This window comes from Oncorhynchus gorbuscha, linkage group LG26 (assembly GCF_021184085.1).
Source record: "Oncorhynchus gorbuscha isolate QuinsamMale2020 ecotype Even-year linkage group LG26, OgorEven_v1.0, whole genome shotgun sequence".
Lineage (NCBI taxonomy): Eukaryota > Metazoa > Chordata > Actinopteri > Salmoniformes > Salmonidae > Oncorhynchus > Oncorhynchus gorbuscha.
Window position 1 is genome coordinate 3,016,170 of NC_060198.1, and position 21,385 is coordinate 3,037,554.

The window sequence follows — 21,385 nt, forward strand, 5'->3', positions numbered from 1 at the left end:
ATGTGTCAACAACTACAAAAGCATGTCCATTAATTATAATCCACATAAAAATGATAATTTCCTGTTGCTGCAGGATTATTTATCCTGCTGTAGCAAACTGGCTGAAATGAAGATCCTACATCTGTATATGTCTGTGTATACGCACTGCCAAACACTAGAATCAGAGCGCAATGACAAGAACACAATGAACACAATGTACAGAACATCACTGTAACAAAAGGCTAGCTGCTGCTCTAACTCACTGACACACTCCACTAGCTCTGATTAGCCCACCTGACAACGTTGTTGTTGTACCTAATTTCACTGAATACGCTCTGCATCATGTTACTTGTTGTTGCTAAACTATTAGAAGAAAAGGTGCTATCTAGAACTTAAAAGGGTTCTTCAGCTGTCCCCATAGGAGAACCCTTTGAAGAACTCCTTTTGGTTCCAGGTAGAACCCTTTTGAGTTCCATGTAGAACCCGTTACACAGAGGGTTCTACATGGAACCGAAAAGAGTTCTACCTGGAACCTAAAATGTTTCCCAATACAAACTAAAGGGAAGAAGCTGTCTTCTGAAGTGATGTGAGGTGATGTGGCCCTTGTTGTAGACACTGAATGAGGAGAGGGGGGGAAATATCAAAAAACACATTCTAAATATTCTAAGGGCTTTGCCTTGTCAAGCTTTTTGTTACCCCAACCCCCACATGCATCATTTAGGGGATGACATCACCCCTTTGAGGACTATGGCCTAGTTGGAATGCGGTATATGAGGACTTTCACTAAGGCTTTATTCCATTGGGCCATTCGGGTACGCTGGTTTTCCTTCCTTCCCAATAGTTCCGAATGAACATGAAAATGTCAAATAAACGTGTCTCCTTTTCATTATTGAAGAGGAAAAGTGTTGCTACATATTTGGGATGAATTAGACAAACAGGCAACTTGGTAGTAGTCTAGGATCCCATTTCGTTTTGTTTTTTTACTGGCAGATTGTCCGTGCAGTAGGAGGTTTTTTGTTAAGACAACAACAGTTTGATATTGTTAAACTATTAAACTAAAATATTTCATTGTCATGGTTTTAAAACAATAGCAGCCCAGGTTCATTTCAGTTCCAGAATATGTGTGTGTGTCTGTGTCTGTGTGTCTGTGAAAGTCGGTTGGTCACAGACAGAAGACCCAGACCAATCTATCAAGAGCAGCTAAATCCCAGAGCGAGAGTCTCTAAACCAGACACACACACACACACATCCAGTTATCTATATTGACACACACCATGTGTCTGCCGGATCTACTTCCATGTTTCCTATGAACAGCTACTAGTGGATAAACCTGAGAGAAGCATTCAGGGCAGCCAAATGACATGCTGTCACTGTGAGCTACCGGCCATGCAGTGAAGTTGTACACAGACAGACGGATGGACAGACAGACAGAGACCATTAAGGCAATGATGCTAAAAGCCACTAAGTTCCTCTGTCTTCAGCCCTATAAACCTGGATCGGAACCAGCTGCCCTCTTAAATTGGCGAAGAATTGTGTTTATTTTACACCTTTTCTACTGGTGGATGAAGCGTTTGTTAAGGCAACAACAGTTTGATAGTCTTAAACCATTTCATTTTTCATTGGCATGGTTTGAGATTGAGAGAGATCTTGTGTGTGTATGCTTTGCAAGTGTGTCTGATGTAAGCATCTCTTATATTGTGGCAATGTTTAACAATGAAATGTCATACTGACACTAAATATATACTTATACTGTATCACATTGTGTGGGCATGATGAACTTTGTACTTGTCTTTCCCTCAGCAACATGCCCTTGTCCTCATCCAGTAACCTTGGTGACAGAGAGAACAAAAACACCAAGTCAATGATCACTCAAATCATTAGGTTGATGGGTCATTTATAACAAAACCTTTTGATAAAGCCAATAATTTCAATGACTATTTCACCGGTAAAGTGGACAAACTGAGAAGTGAAATGACAACATTGAACATTGAACCATCATATTTGTGTGTTGAAGATCTAATAATGAAAGAAAAGGATTGCTGTTTTGAATTTGGTCAAGTTTGTGTGGAAGGGATGGAAAAACAATTGTTATCCATCAATAATGATAACCCACCAGGTATAGACAGCCTAGATGGGAAATGATTAAGAATGGTAGCAGACTGCATCGCCACCCCTATTTACCATGTCTGTAATCAAAGCCTATAAGAATGTGTGTCCACATATTGACATATCTGTTGTGAAGATGGGGAGGGGTGTGTCTGTTGTAAAAAGATGTTCTGCGTTTTTAACACAAAGATCAACTGTATTAGTTGTTCAGGGTCTGACAGTGGCTCAAAACAAAGCAGAACGCCTTGCCCTTAACTGGACACACAGAACTAACATCATCAACATGCATGATAGTCTTTCATGGCTGAGGGTTGAGGAGTAATTGAATACGTATGTTCTAGTCTTTTTAAGAAACACATGTGTGTTGAAAATACCTAACCACTTGTATAATCTATTTTCATACACTTCAAACAGACATACTTTCCCACATTTTGTTAAGTTACAGCCTTATTCTGAAATATATATATATATTTTAAATGTCTAATCAAACTACACACTACCCCATAATGACAAAGCAAAAACAGTTTTTTAGAAATATTAGAAAATGTATTTCAAATAAAAAACAGAAATACCTTATTTACACATGTATTCAGACCCTTTGATATGAGACTCGAAATTGAGCTCAGTTGCATCCTGTTTCGATTCTGACATTCCTTGAGATGTTTCTTCAACTTGACTGGATTCAATCTGTGGTAAATTAATTTGATCGGACATGATTTGGAAAGGCACACACCTGCCTATTTTATTTCCATACTTGTCAGAGCAAAAACCAAGCCATGAGTTCAAAGGAATTGTCCGTAGAGCTCCGAGACAGGATTGTGTCAAGGCACAGATATGGGGAATTTTACCAAAACATTTCTGCAGCATTGAAGGTTCTCAAAAATACAGTGGCCTCCATCATTCTTAGATGGAAGAAGTTTGGAACCACAAAGACTCTTCTTAGAACTGCAGGTCAACATTTTAGAACACCTCGTCGTTCAAGGGTTTTTCTTTATTTTTACTATTTTCTACATTGTAGAATAATAGTGAAGACATCAAAACTATGAAATAACACATGGAATCATGTAGTAACAAAAACAGTGTTAAACAAATCAAAATATATTTTATATATGAGATTATTCAAATAGCCACCCTTTGCCTTGATAACAGCTTTGCACACTCTTGGTATTCTCTCAACCAGCTTCATGAGGTAGTCACCTGGAATGCATTTCAATTAACAGGTATGCCTGAAAAGTTAATTTGTGGAATTTCTTTCCTTCTTAATGTGTTTGAGCCAATCAGTTGTGTTGTGACAAGGTAGTGGGGGTATACAAAAGATAGCCCTATTTGGTAAAAGTCCAAGTCCATATTATGGCAAGAACAGCTCAAATAAGCAAAGAGAAACAACAGTCCATCAGTACTTTAAGACATAAAGGTCAGTCAATATTTCAAGACACTTTAACAGTTTCTTCAAGTGCAGTAACATAAACCATCAAGCGCTATGATGAAACTGGCTCTCATGAGGATTGCCACAAGAATGGAAGACCCAGAGTTACCTCTGCTTCAGAGGATACGTTCATTAGAGTTACCAGCCTCAGAAACTGCAGCTCAAATAAATGCTTCACATAGTTCAGGTAACAGAAAAATGTCAACATCAACTGTTTAGAGTAGACTGTGTCAATCAGGCCTTCATGGTTGAATTGCTGCAAAGAAACCACTACTAAAGGACACCAATAATAAGAAGTAACGTGCTTGGGCCAAGAAACACAATTGGTCAAGAAACACATTAGACCAGTGGATGTCCAAATTGGAGATTTTTGGTTCCAACCGCTGTGTCTTTGTGAGACGCGGTGTGGGTGAATGGATGATCTCCGCATGTGTATTTCCCACAGTAAAGCATGGAGGAGGAGGTGTGATGGTGTGGGGGTGCTTTGCTGGTGACAATGTCTGATTTATTTAGAATTCAAGGTACACTAAACCAGCATGGCTACCACAGCATTCTGCAGCGATACACCATCCCATCTAGTTTGCGCTTATTGGGACTATCATTTGTTTTTCAACTGGACAATGGCCCAACACACCTACAGGCTGTGTAAGGACTATTTTACCAAGGAGGAGAGTGATGGAGTTCTGCATCAGATGACCGGGCCTCCACAATCCTCTGACCTCAACCAAATTGAGATGGTTTGGGATGAGTCGGACCTCAGAATGAAGGAAAAGCATTCCAGGTGAAGCTGATTGAGAGAATGCCAAGAGTGTGCAAAGCTCTCATCAAGGCAAAGGGTGGCTATTTGAAGAATCTCAAATATAAAATATATTTTGATATGTTTAACACTTTTTTGGTTACTACATGATTCCATATGTGTTATTTCATAGTTTTGATGTCTTCACTATTATTCTACAATGTAGAAAATAGTAAAATAAAGAAAAACCTTTGAATGAGTAGGTGTTTTAAAACTTTTGACCGGTAGTGTTTGTATAGAGCTATGTCATCATGGAATGCTCTGCCACCAGAAGTTAATCAGGCAACAAGTTTAGCTTAAAAAATCTGATAAAAAAAAAACATATTGTATCACAGAGCCTCTCCTCTTTCTAAAGGTCTAATTAAACTGTACTGTATATGACTCATTTACGTATCCAATTACCAAATCAGGGCTAAATACAGGTCAAAGCTGCCCACTTGGAGATAGATACAGCCTTGTTGATATCTAACAATCATCATAACCCTTTAACCTTAACAAATGGTGGGAGTTTGGTTGTATAATGTTCCTCCGAAGGTGACAGACAGTGAATGTTCTGACCTAAACTCTGTGAGACAGTAACATGTAATACTGCAGTGTCATGGGATGAAAGGGGAGTCTTATCTATGGTTAATAATTCATATTTTATGCAACTGAAGGTTTGCTTTATTTTTCGAAGGACATTATGTTCAATTAACTTGACTGTTAACTATTTAGCATTTCACATCATGATTTATATAGCTGTAGATGGCTCTGACTTCTGTCTTTTATATTAAGGTTTAATACAACAATGCCTGTCCCTTAAAGTGATACATACCTACATTACATATGGCTGGCTATACGACCTACATTTCTCTCCACTATGGAGAATGGCGAGGAGATTCAAGGGAGGGAGGGGAAATCTGGTCGCTGAGGGGTTAACAAACCAAACGTGATTTCGTTGTGTTTAGAAGGGGGTGGGAGGTAGGGAATGGAATGGCGAGAGATATATCACGATATATATTACAAACCACCTCGCCTTCAGGGTAAACATCATTATACAGTGGATATTAAAACTAAAAGGGATGAGAGTGACACGTTCAGAAAATAATATGGCAGTACCTGCGAGCGGGTGAGATGAGGAAACGGTATGTAGCTAATAGCCCTAATCTGTGGGATAACACAAGGATTGTTCATAGCAGTAAACTCTGGGGTAGTATTCAGCATGGATCAGAAATGAATGTATAAGGTTGCATGTTTTTATCCTTATGGGAATCCATAGAACATCTAACAGATGTCAAACGACTGTACCGGATGGGGTTTGCGTGTTGGGAGGATTCGAAGACGCGTACACGTGTCGCTTGATCTGCGCGCGGAGGTTCAATTTGCATACATTTTACTGTAGCTATGATTGTAGCCTATAAGGCGTGTTTCTCCATTGCATATGCTAGTAGTTTACAGTAGTCTACATTAGGCTATTATAACAACAACTGCTGTAAAGTGAATGTACATCCACAGTGCAATGAAAACATCACCATAGGAATAAACACAAACAAGGAAATAAACAGACATTCAATCAAATAATTTAAGAATTATAATCATATGAAAACCACTACGGAAGGTGCGCTACTTTTAACCTAAAGTACTTGTTATGCTATTTCTGTCTATACATTTTAATTTAATGTGTGTGTTAGCCTACATTTTAAAAAGTGGGCTACAATTAAAATTCGACTAGCCTACTTCAGGCTCCTCTCTATAGTCCAATGTATTAAGGACATTAAGGACATGCTGGTACCTTCAGGAACTTGCTTCATTAGCACTTGCTAGAGCAGCTGTTTAGGGTACAGGACCAGATGTTAGTTGGGCGGAATGGGTTTTTGGTTTGTGAGTTGAGCAGACTAGAGGCTTTGTCGCACCAGTGAAGTGGAGCGAGACGGGAGTGTTCTTGGCCAGTGTACCGCAGGCAGCCAGTGCCACGCGGGAACTCCATGCCCTGTCCCGTTACCTGGAGACACCAGGCGACCACACTGGGGCCACGAGACCAGGTGATACTACTCCAAAGCACGCGACTCGCATGTTCCCGCCACTGCCATGGATGACTCTGGAATCATTCGACGTCGGAGGCTCCAGGTGAGAACTTTCTTGTTTCAAATATTTTCGTAAAAATTGGATCACGAAAAGAAAAAAAAACATTAAAGCGAGAATCCTTAAAAGGAACAAAAACAAAGCGACTCCCTGCCTTTGTCTTGGTAAAACGTTTAGGGATGGGCCTTGAGAAATGTAGCTACTATCAAATTCATAACGTTAGATCTATCGATGCAAAGGATGAACATCCATGATGTCAACATTAGAGTTTTAACCATGTTTTGAGTCTATACAGTGTTTGTTTACATTTATATTGTTTACAAACATTGGAGTAAAACAAGCTTATATTTTGGGTTCTGATGGGGTAGGCCCACAACAGTTGAACTAAGCTCATGAGATAAATTATATTCTTCAATAATCAATTGGTATTATTAATTTATCTTTCCAAAAGTGGATGTTGCAACTAAGATTTAAACTAGTAAAATAATATATTCAAAGGTACATAATATTTGACAAACAAATGAAAACAAATTATGTTCTAAATTGGCTAGCCTTAGCCCCTATGCCTAATGCAGGAGACTAATGGCATATCAAGTTACAATTTGATGCATTAGCTCATGCTGCATTTTTCCTAGGGGGATTATATTCACTTACTACAGGAAGCAAATCATGTCCAGTTAATCTCCCCCTCCTAGGTCCTGGGCCCCCTCCCTGCATGCACATTTTTTTGGGGGGGGGGGAGGCAGAGCCCTGGTGATGGGACCCTCCTGTCCCCTGTGACCATCAAAGATAATTCCACCAAGGCTGACATGGGCCATAGTACTAAAAACCTGATTAAACACCATAAAATGTTACAATGTTCTAGAAGACATTTTCTTAGAAGTTTGAGCAGAGATGCTGAATTCTAGGAACAGCTTATGAATGTTCCTGTTATTCCATGAGGACCTTATGGCCTTTTCTTGTAAAAAAACAATCATAATAATCAGAATCTCTTTCGGGCAGCCATACACACAGAATGTATGCATTCAGACAAACAGTATATACACATACATATATATGCACACACACACAAGCTCTCTCTCGACAGACAGACAGACAGACAGACAGACAGACAGACAGACAGACAGACAGACAGACAGACAGACAGACAGACAGACAGACAGACAGACAGACAGACAGACAGACAGACAGACAGACAGACAGACAGACATTTGCAAGTCAAACCAGCACATATGATAATTAGCTCAATTCTCAATGGAGTGTGTGTGCGTGTGCGTGGATGTGTCTATTCGTGCATGCGTGTGTGTACACATTCATTCTTGTGTGTGTGAGTGTGTGTCTTGAGTGGAAACCCGTTCCCATTCAAGACATCAATATCCACACACAGGCTAAATGCTAGTGGGATATGTGAGGATGTGGTCCTCCTCTACTCTTAAAGCCCATTACCAGGCACTAGTAGACTAATGGTAGGACTAATGATAGGACTAATGATAGGACTAATGATAGGACTAATAATAGGACTAATGATAGGACTAATGATAGGACTAATGATAGGACTAATGGTATGACTAATGATAGGACTAATAATAGGACTAATGGTATGACTAATAATAGGACTAATGATAGGACTCAGCCAAGGGGCCATCACACACACACACACACACACACACACACACACACACACACACACACACACACACACACACACACACACACACACACACACACACACACACACACACACACACACACACACACACACACACACACACACACATAGAGGGCAGGGGCAGCTTCTGTTGGCTAGACCCCAGCCTCAGTAAAGTGGCTGGTAATTCCCCAGGCTGGCTCCACTTTCACTTGTCACTGCCAAAGGGTGTAGAGGGGGTGGGTGAAGCAAGAGAAGCAAGGGGTAGTCAGTGCCAGGGGACAAGGAGGGGGCAGAGGTCAAGGACTCAAACCCAGACAGAGAGTGTAGTGTGTGTGTGTGTGTGTGTGTGTGTGTGTGTGTGTGTGTGTGTGTGTGTGTGTGTGTGTGTGCGTGCGTGTGTGCGTGTGTGCGTGCGTGTGCGTGTGCGTGTGAGTGAGTGTGTATTCTCAACTCTAATCCTCTCCCTAGGCCACTTCCATAAGCCAGTATAACACAGGCATCTCTGTGTCTTTGCTTGCTTGTTTGTGTGTGTGGGTAAGTAATCACTAGGAGCGACGAAGACTCCTGTCAGGCTCCTGTCAGACCAAGGCCCTTCTACTCTGATTGCTCAGTTTGGCCGGGCTGCCAGCTCTAGGAAGAGTCTTGGTGGTTTCAAACTTCTTCCATTTAAGAATGAGGGAGGCCACTGTGTTCTTGGGAACCGTCAAGGCTGCAGAAATGTTTTGGTACCCATCCCCAGATCTGTGCCTTCCTGTCTCGGAGCTCTACGGATAATTCTTTCACCTCATGGCTTGTTTTTGCTCTGACATGCACTGTTAGCTGTGGGACCTTATATTGTGTGGTCTTTCCACTCAATTGAATTTAGCACAATTGGATTCATATCAAGTTGTAGAAACATCTGAAGAATGATCAATGGAAACAGGATGCACCTGAGCTCAATTTCGAGTTTTAATACATTTCTAAAAATGTCTTCGCTTTGTCAGTATGGGGTATTTTGTGTAAATTGCTGAGGATTTTTTAAACGTTTTATCCATTTTAGATTAAGGCTGTAACGTAACAAAATGTGGAAAAAGTCAAGGGGTCTGAACACTTTCCGAAGGCACTGTAGATTACAGTTTAAATTTCACTATATTGTGTGTCAAGGGTTGCAAAGGGTCGGAAACTTTCCGGTGAATTTCCAGAATTATTCCGGAAATTTTCCATGGGAAGTTAAATATAACTAGTAAATAGTAGCCTACAGCAAAGTGTGTTTAAACCATTTCTAACTTATTAACAATTTCTGCTAGTTCGTTTTTGCGACCATGTGGGTTTTAGTTTGCTTGAGCGTGCTGAGGAGTGATAATTCACCTGTTTCCCTACATGTTTCATTGTAAAACATGCTTAACTATTTATCTGTACATGGAATTGTATTTTATATTCTTTACAGGAAAATACCACTGGCACTATCTGATGTGTGGAGACATTTCACTGCAGCTAATATAAAAGGAAAAGCTCTGTACATTTGCAAAATCTGTGCCAAATCATATGTGAAGAATTCTTTGGCCAAGTGCATAAAGTTTCCTCAATGCTCACAACAAGCAACCTCTGACAAAAGTCCCTCTACTTCTATTCAAGGTGAAAATTATGTACCATGCATCTTATCGATAGCAACAGCTCATGGTCCTCCTGGAATCAGAAGTTGTTTTGACTCAATGGAGGAACGTAGTCAGAGAAATGCTGATGAATATCTTGCTCGAACTGTGTATGCAACTGGTTCACCTCTGATGCTCACAGGCAATGTGTATTGGAAGAGATTTCTGAACGTTCTTCGCCCAGCATTCACCCATCCAACCAGACATGCTTTATCTACTCATTTGCTGGATGCTGAGTTCAAGTGAAGATCAAGTAAATAGAGAAAGCAGACTGTATTGCAATCATCTCGGATGGGTGGTCGAATGTTAGTGGGTAAGGAATAATTAACTACATCATCTCCACCCCTCAACCAGTATTCTACAAGAGCACAGACACAAGGAACAACAGACACACCGGTCTCTACATTGCAGGTGAGCTGAAGGCAGTCATCAATGACCTTGGACCACAGAAGTTATTTGCACTGGTGACAGACAATGCTCCGAACATGAAGGCTGCTTGGTCTAAAGTGGAGGAGTCCTACCCTCACATCACACCCATTGGCTGTGCTGCTCATACATTGAATCTGCCCCTCAAGGACATCATTGCACTGAAAACAATGGATACACTACAAGAGAGCCAAGGTATGTGAGGGTCATCAAGTTATAGCAGCAATCTACCTCACCAAGCAAAGTGAGAGGAATAAGAGCACCACATTGAAGCTGCCCAGCAACACTCATTGGGATGGTGTTGCCACCGTGTTTGACAGTCTCTTGGAGGGGAAAGAGTCTCTTCAAGAAATGGCCGTATCACAGTCTGCCGATATGGACAGCCCCTTCAAGAGGATCCTCCTGGATGATGTATTTTGTGAGAGAGTGGTAAGCAGCGTGAAATTCCTGAAACAAATAGCAGTATCCATTGTACGGATTGAGGGAGACAATGCCATCCTGTCTGATGTTCAGACTCTGCTTGCAGATGTAAGATAAGAAATCCGTACTGCCCTGCCACTTCACTATTGCTGCATGCAGAGGTACCTGCAGTTCTGAAATACATCAAAAAGTGTGAAGACTTCTGCCTGAAGCCCAAACACGCCGCAGCGTACATGTTGAACCCCAAGTATGCTGGCAAGAGCATCCTGTCTGGTGTAAAGATCAACAAGGCCTATGGTGTCATCACTACCGTGTCTCGCCACCTTGGCCTGGATGAGGACAAGGTTCTTGGCAGTCCGGCGAAGTACACTTCCAAGCAAGGGCTTTGGGATGGAGATGCAACATGGCAGTCGTGCCAACATATCTCATCAGCCACCTGGTGGAAGGGACTTTGTGGATCTGAGGCTCTTTCCCCTGTTGCCTCCATCACCCTCCAAATCCCACCAACATCAGCCGCCTCAGAGTGCAACTGGTCCTTTTTTGGGAACACACACACCAAAGCATGCAACAGGCTGACCAATACAAGGGTTGAAAAATTGGTGGCCATCCAGGCAAATTTTTGGCTTTTTGAGCCTGACAACGATTCATCCTCAACAAGGTTGGACAGTGAAGATGAGGCCTCAGAGTCTGATGTTCAAGAGGTGGACATTAAGGAGGTCCAGGGAGAAGACATGGAAGCCTGAGAGGAAGACAACCAAAGCTTTAGTTTCTAGGCTATCATTCTACAGATGTATGTTGAAAACATTTTGGGAGATACGATGGATCATTGGGGATCATTCAATATTCCCTTTCTTTTGTTGTTCAGTGAAATCATCCATGTGAAGAGTCAACTCATTTTACCTTATCATAAGTAGACATAATTGCAGATGATTAAATCCTTCCAATAGAAAAAAAAAAAAAACGATTTAGTTACAAATTGAACTTTAATTAAAGCTTTATATTTCTGTCTCCATATGATATGGTAAATATATCCAATGCAAAAAACATCTACATTTAAATGGTATTAATATTCATTTGCATATATTTCCATTAATTCCCATATATTCCCGTTAATTTCACCTCTGAATATTCCCCAAAATGTGCAACCCTGTATGTCAGTCAGTCATATTACGGTAATGACAATATGATCGTGTCAATATAGGTGACAGTGTTTCCTTTAGGACTGATTGACTCAGTAGCAGCAGCAGCAGTCACTCTTCTCACGACATCAGTCTTCATTATGGTAAACTGTATGTACTGTAGTTACAACCTTGAGTGGGATGATAGGTGGTCCAACTCTGTTCTGGGCAAGCTGCCAACTTTCAAGTTCCTTAACAGGAAGGGATCAGAATTGGATCATTTGAGAGGAGAGAGGACGCAGCCAGTATACTACTGTCAGTCACTGACAAAAAAAAGAGGCTAAACTTGTAAGACCTAGACTATCCAATACAAAAGTTGATTGTTGAAGTTAAAAACCCTTTGTAATTCATTTGTAATTTCACTGTTGGGAATGTTGAAAGGAAACAGAATGGCTACTGTGCCTGACTCTTGTTACTGAATGTTTTATCTGCTGTTTTTATCTTATAGGATTCCTTTAGATGTTAGTAGTCTAAGATTATCACCAGACAGCTGAAGTTGTTCTGCAGGGGAGAAGAAAGTGCTAGCATAGTGATATTCTATTATATCAGGTAATGCTGATTTATTGGTTCTTGACAGTGTCAGAGAGACTTGTACTACATGAATTCATGCCCACATTCACGTTGCGACCCAAATGGCACCCTATTTGCTATATGGTACACTACGAGCCCTGGTCAAATGTGGTGCACGATGTAGGGAATAGGGTGCCATTTGAAACACAGACAGTCTAATCTTTTCCACCAAAGGTCATTAAAGATACTTGTACAAGTGAGCTGTTAGAATATTAAGCTGAGTAACAGGGATGACATTCACAAAATCAAGGAACTGTAACTGGCTACATTTATTTGAGTGTTTTATTTGCGTCCATATTACTACTTAAAAAGGTTTGTTTTTTTGTCAAACTCTCAAATGACAAATGGCACCCAATTCCTTATATAGCATACTTCTTTTGACCAGGGCCATAGTGTAATATTTTCTGCCAGCAAAGAACTCTTAGTTTCAGAGCCCCAGCGTACCAACTACAGAGAAATGTTATGATTATGTCCATGTTTATTTCAAAGTGTTGGCAGTTGGCATTTTACTGAAAAGGCGTTCTTTCTTTTCAAACACCCCCTCTCTCTCTGTGGGTAATTATGAGCTAAAGAAATGTTGAGGAATTAAATGCTGTACGAGTCGCAATACCTTTTGTGATTGTCTCAGCTGAGAAGTGAATCTGTTTTGGATGGTGTGTTTCATCTTATGAAAGAACAGAGCGACTGAGGGGGGAACTCACAGAAAGGACTCGCACTTAACCGCTAATGACAAATAATAGCATGGAGGTCCACATGCATAATTGAGTGAGAGAGCCTGAGAGGGGTGTGGGGAGATGTATGTGTGTACACTACAGTGTATGTCTGTGCGTGTGTGTATTTGTGTACACTACAGGCTGTGCGTGTGCGTGTCTGTACCTGTGTACACTAAAGTGTGTGTGTATGTGTGTACACTACAGTGTTTGTGTGGGTGTGTCTGTTCATTGATTAACATGTGGAAAGGCTGAAATGCAGAGACACAGGAGGTCTGTCATTGTGACGGGGTTCTTATCCACTATCAGGAAATCAGGAAATGGCTCCTCACAGTTAGGCATAACCATGATGACTCACTGAATTCATGCAATGTTGCGCCAGTTTCAACAGTTTAACCCATGAAATATCCAGTTAATGTACTGTACTACCAATACATGTAGTTATGTTCTTCTATTTGCTAATACATTTAGTTCTACAGTAGTTGATGTTATTTTGCCCATGTTTGTTAGACATGACTGAATATATTACTAGGGTCTAGTGGTCTGTGTTCTGTATTGTCCATTCTAACATTTGTCCAGGGTGCTTGTATGACCTGTTTAACAGCACACACAATCAGGATACTGCCAATATGTGCGTCCCAAATGTCACCCTTTCCCTATAAAGTGCACTACTTTTGACCAGAACCCTATGGGCCCTGGTCAAAAGTAGTGCACTAAATAAGGAATAGGGAGCAATTTGGGACTGTACCCAAATTCATGGGAGATTTCACAGATACACGATAAAAGTGGGAGGTTTAATAGATGATTGACTTCATATAGAGGGAGCCATCACTTGACCTTCCTAATCCTATGTTTCACTTCCTAGCCGTTACTTAATATGTGCCCTTCCTAAACATGACTTAATATTTACATTTACATTTAAGTAATTTATGTTGCATGTTGTCCTTCCTAGCCATTACTTAATATGTTTCCATGTTGTCCTTCAAAGCCATTACTTAATATGTTTCCATGTTGTCCTTCAAAGCCATTACTTAATATGTTGCATGTTGTCCTTCCTAGCCATTACTTAATATGTTGCATGTTGTCATTACTTAATATGTTGTCCTTCCTAGCCATTACTTAATATGTTGCATGTTGTCCTTCCTAGCCATTACTTAATATGTTGCATGTTGTCCTTCCTAGCCATTACTTAATATGTTGCCATGTTGTCCTTCCTAGCCATTACTTAATATGTTCCCATGTTGTCCTTCCTAGCCATTACTTAATATGTTCCCATGTTGTCCTTCCTAGCCATTACTTAATATGTTGCATGTTGTCCTTCCTAGCCATTACTTAATATGTTCCCATGTTGTCCTTCCTAGCCATTACTTAATATGTTGCATGTTGTCCTTCCTAGCCATTACTAATATGTTGCATGTTGTCCTTCCTAGCCATTACTTAATATGTTCCCATGTTGTCCTTCCTAGCCATTACTTAATATGTTGCATGTTGTCCTTCTTAATATGTTGCTGTTGTCCTTCCTAGCCATTACTTAATATGTTGCATGTTGTCCTTCCTAGCCATTACTTAATATGTTGCATGTTGTCCTTCCTATTACTTAATATGTTGCATGTTGTTGCTTTGTCCTTCCTAGCCATTACTTAATATGTTGCATGTTGTCCTTCCTAGCCATTACTTAATATGTTGCATGTTGTCCTTCCTAGCCATTACTTAATATGTTGCATGTTGTCCTTCCTAGCCATTACTTAATATGTTGCATGTTGTCCTTCCTAGCCATTACTTAATATGTTGCCATGTTGTCCTTCCTAGCCATTACTTAATATGTTGCCCATGTTGTCCTTCCTAGCCATTACTTAATATGTTGCATGTTGTCCTTCCTAGCCATTAGCTTAATATGTTGCCATGTTGTCCTTCCTAGCCATTACTTAATATGTTGCATGTTGTCCTTCCTAGCCATTACTTAATATGTTGCATGTTGTCCTTCCTAGCCATTACTTAATATGTTGCCCATGTTGTCCTTCCTAGCCATTACTTAATATGTTGCCATGTTGTCCTTCCTAGCCATTACTTAATATGTTGCCATGTTGTCCTTCCTAGCCATTACTTAATATGTTCCATGTTGTCCTTCCTAGCCATTACTTAATATGTTGCCATGTTGTCCTTCCTAGCCATTACTTAATATGTTGCCCATGTTGTCCTTCCTAGCCATTACTTAATATGTTGCATGTTGTCCTTCCTAGCCATTACTTAATATGTTCCCATGTTGTCCTTCCTAGCCATTACTTAATATGTTGCCATGTTGTCCTTCCTAGCCATTACTTAATATGTTGCATGTTGTCCTTCCTAGCCATTACTTAATATGTTGCATGTTGTCCTTCCTAGCCATTACTTAATATGTTGCCATGTTGTCCTTCCTAGCCATTACTAATATGTTGCCCTTCCTATTACTTAATATGTTGCATGTTGTCCTTCCTAGCCATTACTTAATATGTTGCCATGTTGTCCTTCCTAGCCATTACTTAATATGTTGCCATGTTGTCCTTCCTAGCCATTACTTAATATGTTGCATGTTGTCCTTCCTAGCCATTACTTAATATGTTGCATGTTGTCCTTCCTAGCCATTACTTAATATGTTGCCATGTTGTCCTTCCTAGCCATTACTTAATATGTTGCATGTTGTCCTTCCTAGCCATTACTTAATATGTTGCCATGTTGTCCTTCCTAGCCATTACTTAATATGTTGCATGTTGTCCTTCCTAGCCATTACTTAATATGTTGCTTCCTAATTACTTAATATGTTGCATGTTGTCCTTCCTAGCCATTACTTAATATGTTGCATGTTGTCCTTCCTAGCCATTACTTAATATGTTGCATGTTGTCCTTCCTAGCCATTACTTAATATGTTGCATGTTGTCCTTCCTAGCCATTACTTAATATGTTGCCATGTTGTCCTTCCTAGCCATTACTTAATATGTTGCATGTTGTCCTTCCTAGCCATTACTTAATATGTTGCATCCTTCCTAGCCATTACTTAATATGTTGCCATGTTGTCCTTCCTAGCCATTACTTAATATGTTGCCATGTTGTCCTTCTAGCCATTACTTAATATGTTGCATGTTGTCCTTCCTAGCCATTACTTAATATGTTGCATGTTGTCCTTCCTATGTTGTCCTTCCTAGCCATTACTTAATATGTTGCCATGTTGTCCTTCCTAGCCATTACTTAATATGTTGCATGTTGTCCTTCCTAGCCATTACTTAATATGTTGCATGTTGTCCTTCCTAGCCATTACTTAATATGTTGCCATGTTGTCCTTCCTAGCCATTACTTAATATGTTGCATGTTGTCCTTCCTAGCCATTACTTAATATGTTGCCATGTTGTCCTTCCTAGCCATTACTTAATATGTTGTCCATTTGTGTTGTCCTTCCTAGCCATTACTTAATATGTTGCCATGTTGTCCTTCCTAGCCATTACTTAATATGTTGCATGTTGTCCTTCCTAGCCATTACTTAATATGTTGCATGTTGTCCTTCCTAGCCATTACTTAATATGTTCCCATGTTGTCCTTCCTAGCCATTACTTAATATGTTGCCATGTTGTCCTTCCTAGCCATTACTTAATATGTTGCATGTTGTCCTTCCTAGCCATTACTTAATATGTTGCATGTTGTCCTTCCTAGCCATTACTTAATATGTTGCCATGTTGTCCTTCCTAGCCATTACTTAATATGTTGTCCTTCCTAGCCATTACTTAATATGTTGCCATGTTGTCCTTCCTAGCCATTACTTAATATGTTGCCATGTTGTCCTTCCTAGCCATTACTTAATATGTTGCATGTTGTCCTTCCTAGCCATTACTTAATATGTTGCATGTTGTCCTTCCTAGCCATTACTTAATATGTTGCCATGTTGTCCTTCCTAGCCATTACTTAATATGTTGCCATGTTGTCCTTCCTAGCCATTACTTAATATGTTGCCATGTTGTCCTTCCTAGCCATTACTTAATATGTTGCCATGTTGTCCTTCCTAGCCATTACTTAATATGTTGCATGTTGTCCTTCCTAGCCATTACTTAATATGTTGCCATGTTGTCCTTCCTAGCCATTACTTAATATGTTGCCATGTTGTCCTTCCTAGCCATTACTTAATATGTTGCCATGTTGTCCTTCCTAGCCATTACTTAATATGTTGCATGTTGTCCTTCCTAGCCATTACTTAATATGTTGCATGTTGTCCTTCCTAGCCATTACTTAATATGTTGCATGTTGTCCTTCCTAGCCATTACTTAATATGTTGCCTTCCTAGCCATGTTGTCCTTCCTAGCCATTACTTAATATGTTGCCATGTTGTCCTTCCTAGCCATTACTTAATATGTTGCCATGTTGTCCTTCCTAGCCATTACTTAATATGTTGCCCTTCCTATTACTTAATATGTTGCATGTCCTTCCTAGCCATTACTTAATATGTTGCCTTCCTATTACTTAATATTGTCCTTCCTAGCCATTACTTAATATGTTGCATGTTGTCCTTCCTAGCCATTACTTAATATGTTGCCATGTTGTCCTTCCTAGCCATTACTTAATATGTTGCCATGTTGTCCTTCCTAGCCATTACTTAATATGTTGCATGTTGTCCTTCCTAGCCATTACTTAATATGTTGCCATGTTGTCCTTCCTAGCCATTACTTAATATGTTGCATGTTGTCCTTCCTAGCCATTACTTAATATGTTGCCGTTGTCCTTCCTAGCCATTACTTAATATGTTGCCATGTTGTCCTTCCTAGCCATTAATATGTTGCATGTTGTCCTTCCTAGCCATTACTTAATATGTTGCATGTTGTCCTTCCTAGCCATTACTTAATATGTTGCCTTCCTAGCCATTACTTAATATGTTGTATGTTGTCCTTCCTAATTACTTAATATGTTGTCCTTCCTAGCCATTATTAATATGTTGCATGTTGTCCTTCCTAGCCATTACTTAATATGTTGCATGTTGTCCTTCCTAAATATGTTGCCATGTTGTCCTTCCTAGCCATTACTTAATATGTTGCATGTTGTCCTTCCTAGCCATTACTTAATATGTTGCATGTTGTCCTTCCTAGCCATTACTTAATATGTTGCATGTTGTCCATTACTTAATATGTTGCCATGTTGTCCTTCCTAGCCATTACTTAATATGTTGCATGTTGTCCTTCCTAGCCATTACTTAATATGTTGCCATGTTGTCCTTCCTAGCCATTACTTAATATGTTGCCATGTTGTCCTTCCTAGCCATTACTAATATGTTGCCCTTCCTATTATTACTTAATATGTTGCCATGTTGTCCTTCCTAGCCATTACTTAATATGTTGCCATGTTGTCCTTCCTAGCCATTACTTAATATGTTGCATGTTGTCCTTCCTAGCCATTACTTAATATGTTGCATTACATGTTGTCCTTCCTAGCATGTTGTCCTTCCTAGCCATTACTTAATATGTTGCATGTTGTCCTTCCTAGCCATTACTTAATATGTTGCATGTTGTCCTTCCTAGCCATTACTTAATATGTTGCCATATTGTTTCCTAGCCATTACTTAATATGTTGCCATGTTGTCCTTTGTTGTCCTTCCTAGCCATTACTTAATATGTTGCATGTTGTCCTTCCTAGCCATTACCTTAATATGTTGCCATGTTGTCCTTCCTAGCCATTACTTAATATGTTGCCATCCTTCCTAGCCATTACTTAATATGTTGCCATGTTGTCCTTCCTAGCCATTACTTAATATGTTGCATGTTGTCCTTCCTAGCCATTACTTAATATGTTGCCATGTTGTCCTTCCTAGCCATTACTTAATATGTTGCATGTTGTCCTTCCTAGCCATTACTTAATATGTTGCCAGCCATTACTTAATATGTTGCCATGTTTCCTAGTCCTTTGTCCTTCCTAGCCATTACTTAATATGTTGCCATGTTGTCCTTCCTAGCCATTACTTAATATGTTGCCATGTTGTCCTTCCTAGCCATTACTTAATATGTTGCCATGTTGTCCTTCCTAGCCATTACTTAATATGTTGCCATGTTGTCCTTCCTAGCCATTACTTAATATGTTGCCATGTTGTCCTTCCTAGCCATTACCCATTTGTCCTTCCTAGCCATTAAATATGTTGCCATGTTGTCCTTCCTAGCCATTACTTAATATGTTGCCATGTTGTCCTTCCTAGCCATTACTTAATATGTTGCCATGTTGTCCTTCCTAGCCATTGTCCTTCCTAGCCATTACTTAATATGTTGCCATGTTGTCCTTCCTAGCCATTACTTAATATGTTGCCATGTTGTCCTTCCTAGCCATTACTTAATATGTTGCCATGTTGTCCTTCCTAGCCATTACTTAATATGTTGCATGTTGTCCTTCCTAGCCATTACTTAATATGTTGCCATGTTGTCCTTCCTAGCCATTACTTAATATGTTGCCATGTTGTCCTTCCTAGCCATTACTTAATATGTTGCCATGTTGTCCTTCCTAGCCATTACTTAATATGTTGCCATGTTGTCCTTCCTAGCCATTACTTAATATGTTGCCATGTTGTCCTTCCTAGCCATTACTTAATATGTTGCCATGTTGTCCTTCCTAGCCATTACTTAATATGTTGCCATGTTGTCCTTCCTAGCCATTACTTAATATGTTGCCATGTTGTCCTTCCTAGCCATTACTTAATATGTTGCCATGTTGTCCTTCCTAGCCATTACTTAATATGTTGCCATGTTGTCCTTCCTAGCCATTGTCCCTTCCTAGCCATTACTTAATATGTTGCCATGTTGTCCTTCCTAGCCATTACTTAATATGTTGCCATGTTGTCCTTCCTAGCCATTACTTAATATGTTGCCATGTTGTCCTTCCTAGCCATTACTTAATATGTTGCATGTTGTCCTTCCTAGCCATTACTTAATATGTTGCCATGTTGTCCTTCCTAGCCATTACTTAATATGTTGCCCATGTTGTCCTTCCTAGCCATTACTTAATATGTTGCCATGTTGTCCTTCCTAGCCATTACTTAATATGTTGCCATGTTGTCCTTCCTAGCCATTACTTAATATGTTGCCATGTTGTCCTTCCTAGCCATTACTTAATATGTTCCCATGTTGTCCTTCCTAGCCATTACTTAATATGTTGCCATGTTGTCCTTCCTAGCCATTACTTAATATGTTGCCATGTTGTCCTTCCTAGCCATTACTTAATATGTTGTATGTTGTCCTTCCTAGCCATTACTTAATATGTTGCATGTTGTCCTTCCTAGCCATTACTTAATATGTTGCCATGTTGTCCTTCCTAGCCATTACTTAATATGTTGCCATGTTGTCCTTCCTAGCCATTACTTAATATGTTGTATGTTGTCCTTCCTAGCCATTACTTAATATGTTCCCATGTTGTCCTTCCTAGCCATTACTTAATATGTTGCCATGTTGTCCTTCCTAGCCATTACTTAATATGTTCCCATGTTGTCCTTCCTAGCCATTACTTAATATGTTGCCATGTTGTCCTTCCTAGCCATTACTTAATATGCCATGTTGTCCTTCCTAGCCATTACTTAATATGTTCCCATGTTGTCCTTCCTAGCCATTACTTAATATGTTGCCATGTTGTCCTTCCTAGCCATTACTTAATATGTTGCCATGTTGTCCTTCCTAGCCATTGTTGCCATGTTGTCTTAATATGTTGCCATGTTGTCCTTCCTAGCCATTACTTAATATGTTCCCATGTTGTCCTTCCTAGCCATTACTTAATATGTTGTATGTTGTCCTTCCTAGCCATTACTTAATATGTTGCATGTTGTCCTTCCTAGCCATTACTTAATATGTTCCCATGTTGTCCTTCCTAGCCATTACTTAATATGTTCCCATGTTGTCCTTCCTAGCCATTACTTAATATGTTGCCATGTTGTCCTTCCTAGCCATTACTTAATATGTTGCCATGTTGTCCTTCCTACCCATTACTTAATATGTTGCCATGTTGTCCTTCCTAGCCATTACTTAATATGTTTCCATGTTGTCCTTCCTAGCCATTACTTAATATGTTGCATGTTGTCCATCCTAGTCAAGTTAGATTATGTCAGTGTGTCCTTCCTTTGTTTGCTGCTGTCCTTCTTTTCCTTTTCTTACAGCTTAGTTTTTCTTTCGTATTCTCTTCATCCATTCCTTTATACATTCTCTCCATTCAACAGACCTGAGAGATCTCAAGGTTGATACTGTAGTCAAGGTGGATTTCAAAGGCCTATGGTAACACACACACATGCACACACACATATACAAACACATGCATGCACTCACGCTCACACAAATGTTCCCCCCCATCCATTAGTCCTGCTCCAAGGCGCCACGCAGAGCTCCATTTTAGTCACATCAGTTTAGGTCACTTCCTGTCTGTGTCCTTGATGATGTAACATATCCCAGGGAGA

General features: G+C 39.9%; 1 protein-coding gene across 2 annotated transcripts in view; it reads left to right on the plus strand.

Annotated features, from left to right (window-relative positions):
* The first annotated feature begins 5,275 nt into the window (after positions 1 to 5,275).
* The window catches only part of LOC124016201 (microtubule-associated serine/threonine-protein kinase 1-like), a 47,034-nt gene continuing 30,924 nt past the window's right edge, over positions 5,276 to 21,385 (plus strand). For both annotated transcript variants that reach the window (XM_046331740.1, XM_046331741.1), the window contains exon 1: positions 5,276 to 6,413. In XM_046331740.1, coding sequence (XP_046187696.1) covers positions 6,375 to 6,413 — 39 coding nt within the window. In that variant the 5' untranslated portion in view covers positions 5,276 to 6,374. The remainder of the gene's footprint in view (positions 6,414 to 21,385) is intronic.